Genomic DNA, 6,134 nt, shown 5'->3' with positions numbered 1-6,134 from the left:
GTGAAAATGGGAAAACGCGGAAAACCATTTTCAGGGCTTCCGACAGTGGTGTTCGGACCCACTATCCCCCGAATGCAAGCTCAAAACTACGCGACGCTAACCGCGCGGCCAACTTGCTGGGCAATTTCTTTTTCGCGCCATACCAGACCACCCACAATATTACCAACATCTTGCTTCAATGAAAAACAGGAGGGCAAATTTTCAATTCATGTTAGGCAAAAGTAACTGTGCCAGGCTAATTGGCTCAGACGGTTGAGGCACTGGCCTTCTGACCCCAACGTGGCAGGTTCGATCCTGGCTCAATCGGGTGGTATTTGAAGGTGATACGTCAGCCTAGTGTCAGTAGATTTACTGGCATGTAAAAGAACTCCTGCGGGACTAAATTCCGGCACCTCGGCGCCTCCAAAAACCGTAAAAATGTAGTTAGTGGGACGTAAAGCCTAAAACATTATTATTCAGAGTAACTGTAGTTATAGTGTATAATTGGCCTCTTATTTCCTCGGTTGAAATTGCCACATGTATTTCAGTTTTAGTAGGAATGTTGTTCATTAATTAACGATAATAGTCTCTTGTTATTCCTGTAAGCTATAAAAATGTGACACAAAATTTTGGTGCAACACCCAGTTTCAGATACAACCAGCCGCAACTGGTTTCAGGTAAGATAGGCTACTTCATTTTAATAGTCCATGAACATTCTCTGTTGGCGCGAGTCACCAGTTCACCTAGAGCCACCGGCGAGTGCAGACGTACGGAGTGGAGGGTCCCTGGAGTGGGAGAAGGTAGTGTAAGTGCGGAGTGTTGGAAGTCAGCGAGGTGCTTACAGGCAATGATTGGTACAGAGCAGTACAGGGCGAGCATAGGTGGTTGGGAGGGAAGGAAGAAGAAAGAAGAAGTGAAGACAAGAAGATGCAGAATAGAACTGGATAAAATAGGATACTTTATACTTTCTGCAGCGGTGATTTTGATATTGCTTTGGATTGGGGGAGTAGAACTGAACCCAGGTCCGACTTCCAGAGGAAATATGAGCTGGGAGGACATGGAAACAATCAGAAAAATCGTAAAAGAGGTGGTAGCAGAGACATGTCCCTTCGAACAAATCAAGAACATGATCAAGGAACAAACGAGGGAGTTTGAAAAAATGAAGGGGTGGTTTCAGGAAAAGATAGAAGACACAGCTTCACAGGTGAGAAGAAATGGTGAAGAAGTTTCAGCATTAAGAGAGGAGATAGGGAGATTGGAAGAGGAGATATCGAAACTGAAAGCCGACGTAGTTGTTAACACCCGAAGTCGCAGAAATAAATGCTTATTTATATATGGAGTGCAAGAGGGTAAGAAGGAAGATAAGACGAGTATAGTTTATAAAGTAGTGGACATAATTCAGGGTAAAATGAAAATAAATTTCAGTGAAGTGGACATTGATGATGTGACAAGAGTGGGAAGATTTAGAGGTAATAGGCCTATCAAAGTGCAATTATTTTCTACACTGATGGCTGATACAGTGGTGCGTAATGCAGGTAACGTGCAAGGAGAAAAAATATGGATAAGGAGGGACATAGGAGCTGAAGAGTGGAGGAATGAAAAAACTCTTAAAAAACACATGATACGAGCTAGGCAGCAAGGGTTGAATGCAGTCATCAGAGGACAGGAATTAGTGGTGACAGGCAACAGATGGAGGAGAGTATGGTCGGTGAATAGACTGATGGACCTAGAACGGAGGATGAAACAAGATGAGGAGGCTAAGAGAAGTGTACTGAATAACGGGGATGACAAACGAGTGGAAGATAATAGGCAAGTGAAAGATAACGAGGGTGGAAGTGTAATTATAGGAAGTAGTACTGAAAAGTGTCAAGAGAGACAGAGCGAGGTGCTAAGTGGAAGTATGAACAACGGTAAGGAAAGAGCAGTGGACGGGCAATGCAGGAGAGAGGCTGAAGATCAAAGGGGTGATGGGGGAAAGGAGAGTGAGCAACAAGAAGCTGAGAGAGCTGAGTGTAGTGGTGTAGTTAGACAAGATCAGGGTATAAAAGTAAGGCCAGTGTTAACCTGTGAGTACCTCGCACAGAATATGAGTTTGAGCGCAGGGAGAGATAGAAGATATACGGACATGATGAGAGCAATGAAAAGTAGTGAGGGTTTTGTTACAAGAAGTAAAAAACAATAATATAGCGAGTAAGTAAGTAATTAAGGGCGTGGAGGCTGAAATGTTGTGAAGGAGAAGTGGTATATAAGTTATGATATGTTATAGGGTTGAAATGTGGTGTTGGAGAAGTGGTGGTATAAGATGGTGGATGGCAGTTTGTTGATTTTTGGAGTTGGAGGAGTGATGGTAAAAGTGGTGTTGGATAAGTGTTGTAATTTGGCTATTTGTAAATTTTGGTTTGGGGGAAGTTGGAGTTTTCGGTAGGTAATTATGATGGGTATTAGGATGAGTATGAGTGTATGGCAAATTGAGCAAATTATGATATGTTATAGGGTTGAAATGTGGTGGTGGAGAAGTGGTGGTATAAGATGGTGGATGGCAGAAGGTGAGTGTATTTGTAGAAGAAGTAGAGGTGGTGGTACTGAGATTGTATTGGTGTCTGGTATAAATGCTGAGTGATGGCAGATGAGTGTGTGTTAGGGCTGAATTGTGGTGTTGGAAGTAGAGGTGGTATATGTTGAAATGTGGTGTTGGAAAGGTATGGAGATGTAGTTATGATATGTTATAGGGTTGAAATGTGGTGTTGGAGAAGTGGTGGTATAAGATGGTGGATGGCAGAAGGTAAGTGTATTTGTGGAAGGAGTAGAGCTGGTATGCTGAAGTGTGGTGTTGGAAGTATTGAAGGCTTAGTATTCAAGTTATGATATGTTATAGGGTTGAAATGTGGTGTTGATGGCTATTTAATTTTTGGAGCTGGAAACAGGTGAGTTTATTATCATTTTGTATTGTATTGGTGACTGGTATAAATGCTGAGTGATGGCAGACGAGTGCGTGTTAGGGCTGAAATGTGGTGTTGGAAGTAGAAGTGGTATATGTTGAAATGTGGTGTTGGAAAGGTATGGAGATGTAGTAATGTAACTCGGCTATTTGTAAATTTTGGTTTGGTAGAAAATGGAGTCTTCAGTAGGTAATTATGACGGGTAGGATGAGTATGAGTGTATGGTAAATGCAAGTTATGATATGTTATAGGGTGGAAATGTGGTGTGGGAGAAGTGGTGGTATAAGATGGTGGATGGCAGAAGGTGAGTGTATTTGTGGAAGGAGTAGAGCTGGTATGCTGAAGTGTGGTGTTGGAAGTATTAAATTATGATATGTTATAGGGTTGAAATGTGGTGTTGGAGAAGTGGTGGTATAAGATGGTGGATGGCAGAAGGTGAGTGTATTTGTAGAAGAAGTAGAGGTGGTATATGAGGTAGGGTTGGTGTGGTATTGCTGAAATGTGGTGTTGGAGTATTGCTGGCCAAAATTTTTGGAGGCGTGATTGGTATTTGTTATTCATTGCCGAAATTTCTGGAGATGAGAGGTAATTTTATTATGGAGTGTTATGACGGAATGAAATGAAATGAAGCAATGTTAACGCAGATTGGTAAAAGTTGCGGTATGGTTGATTGGAACGTAATGACGGAATAAGATGGCCGGTTTGGTATGCAATCATGTAATGGCTGGTTTGGAATGCAACCTAGTAATGCTGCTGTTGCAGCTTATGCTGGAGTAGGTCAGGGAACAATAGAGGTGATGAAAATGCTGAAGTAAGAAGGTTGCGTACGTGAGAGTGATAACAAGCATGGAGTTGTAACACCAGCAGTAGAATGTAAACATTGACCAGGCTGTTGTGAATTGATGTAGATGGAGTTGGTTCTGGTATAAAACCGGGACGGTATTGTTTATTTCATTTTATGTTATTTAGTATATAGTGGAGAGGGGTGGCTCAGGTTGGACTATTCTTATTAATCTTAATCTCTGTTGGCGCGAGTATCCATAAAATGTTAGGAAAATGGAAAACCACGGAAAACCATTTTAGGGCTGCCGACAGTGCGGTTCGAACCCACAATCTCCCGAGCGCAAGCTAACAGCTGCGCTCCCCTAACCGCACGGTGCATATGAAGGTGTGTCTTAAGACGACCACAAACACCCAGCCCTACGGACTAGGAAAGTTACCCGTACGCAGTTAAAATGTCCGCCTCTGTGGTGTAGTGGTTAGTGTGATTAGTTGTCACCACCGGAGGCCTGGGTTCGATTCGCGGCTCTGCCACGAAATTTGAAAAGTGATACGAGGGCTGGAATGGAGTCCACTTTGCCTCGAGAGGTCAACTGAGTAGAGGGGGGGGGGTCGATGCCCTCCTCAGCCATCCCCGATGTGGTTTTTTCCGTGGTTTCCCACTTCTCCACCAGGCTGATGCCGGAATGGTACCTGATTTAAAGCCACGGCCGCTTCCTTCCCTCTTCCTTGTCTATACCTTCCAATGTTCCCATCCCCCCACAAGACGTCTGTTCAGCATAGCAGGTGAGGCCGGCTGAGCGAGGTACTGCTCCTTCCCAGTTGTATCCCCCATCTAAAGTCTCACGATCCAGGACACCGCCCTTGAGGTGGTAGAGGTGGGATGCCTCGCTGAGTCCGGGGGAAAAACCAAACCTGGAGGCTAAACGGATTATGAAAGAAAGAAAAAAGAAGTTAAAATACCCGACCAGTAATCGAACATGGAACCCTCTGAACCAAAGGCAAGTATACTGACCCTTCTACCAAGGAGCCTGACTGTTAACTCTTGTTTACTATAAATATTCACGTATGTTGCTTTTTTATAGTCTACCAGGGAAACAGTTGAAAGTAAATTATTCTGAAATCGGAGATTTTTTCCGTGCACAGATATGAGTCATCGAAGTTTACTTTTTATTTAATTTTTGTTAGTGGATTAACGTCGCACTAACGCACCGAACGTTTTCGGCGAAGCACGGATGGGAAGGTAGAGGCAGTGGCCCTATGTAAGGTAAATCCGTAGCATTTGCCTGGTACAAATGGGAAGCCACGAAAAATTATCTTAAAGGCTTCCGGTGGTGGTTTCGGACCCATCATCACCCTTATGCAAGCTCACTGTAAATGCGACCGAAATCGTGCAGCCACTTCGCTCCACCATCACGGAATTAGCACTAGTGTTAGTTCATTAAGATTGACAGTTTGGAATGTCAACATGCCAACAATAAGCACTGTAATACTTTACCTTTGTCCGCCTTTGTGGTGTAGTGGTTAGTGTGATTAGCTGCCATCCCCCGTGGCCTGGGTTTGATTCCCGGCTCTGCCACGAAATTTGAAAAGTGGTACGGGGGCTGGAAGGGGGTTCACTCAGTCTCGGGAGGTCAACTGAGTAAAGGAGGGTTCGATTCCCACCTCAGCCATCCAGGATGTGGTTTTCCGTGATTTCCCACTACTTTTCCAGGCAAATGCCGGGATGGTACCTAACTTAAGGCCAAGGCCACTTCCTTCCCTCTTCCTTGTCTGTCCCTTTCACTCTTCCCATCCCCCTACAAGGTCTCTGTTCAGCATGGCAGGTGAGGCCTCCTGGGAGAGGAATTGGTGCTCCTCCCCAGCTGTATCCCCCGACCCAAAGTTTCAAGCTCCAGGACACTGCCCTTGAGGCGGTAGAGGTGGGATCCCTCACTGAGTCCCATGGAAAACCAACTCTGCAGGGGAAACAGACTAAGAAAGAAAGAAAGAAAGAAAGAAAGAAAGAAAGAAAGAAAGAAAGAAAGAAAGAAAGAAAGAATACTTTACTTTTAAGAATTACAAGTTCATTTTGATAGTGTGCAGTTAGAGAATTAGAAACGTCAACAGTAATTCTTATAATGGCATGATCTTGTAAAGTATTTCGCGCTACGCTCATTACCTATGTAAAGAAAAAGAACACTGAAATCCAAATACTATACCGATTACGACCAACTATCAACGTTAAGTTCACCTTTTCTTAGCTCAGTAATCGTTAACAGAACGCGTGATAATCCTTACGAGTGACCTCACACCTATCGCCCAGTTGTGACAGTTTGACATTATCACAGGGTCTTTCTCGATGTAGTCAAGGTTACAAACTTACGGGTGCATGATATCAGACCGGGCGAGTTGGCCGTGCGGTTAGGAGCCCGCAGCTGTGAACTTGCATCCGAG

General features: G+C 44.0%; 1 protein-coding gene across 1 annotated transcript in view; it reads left to right on the top strand.

The window, feature by feature from the left end:
• Positions 1-3,292: 3,292 nt before the first annotated feature.
• The window catches only part of LOC136864560 (esterase E4), a 327,051-nt gene continuing 324,209 nt past the window's right edge, over positions 3,293-6,134 (top strand). Inside the window, exon 1 of the mRNA XM_068226335.1 lies at positions 3,293-3,353. Within this exon, the coding sequence (XP_068082436.1) occupies positions 3,308-3,353 (46 nt within the window). The 5' untranslated portion in view covers positions 3,293-3,307. The remainder of the gene's footprint in view (positions 3,354-6,134) is intronic.

Source organism: Anabrus simplex, chromosome 2, assembly GCF_040414725.1.
Source record: "Anabrus simplex isolate iqAnaSimp1 chromosome 2, ASM4041472v1, whole genome shotgun sequence".
NCBI lineage: Eukaryota > Metazoa > Arthropoda > Insecta > Orthoptera > Tettigoniidae > Anabrus > Anabrus simplex.
This window is presented reverse-complemented; position numbering and strand designations above follow the sequence as displayed.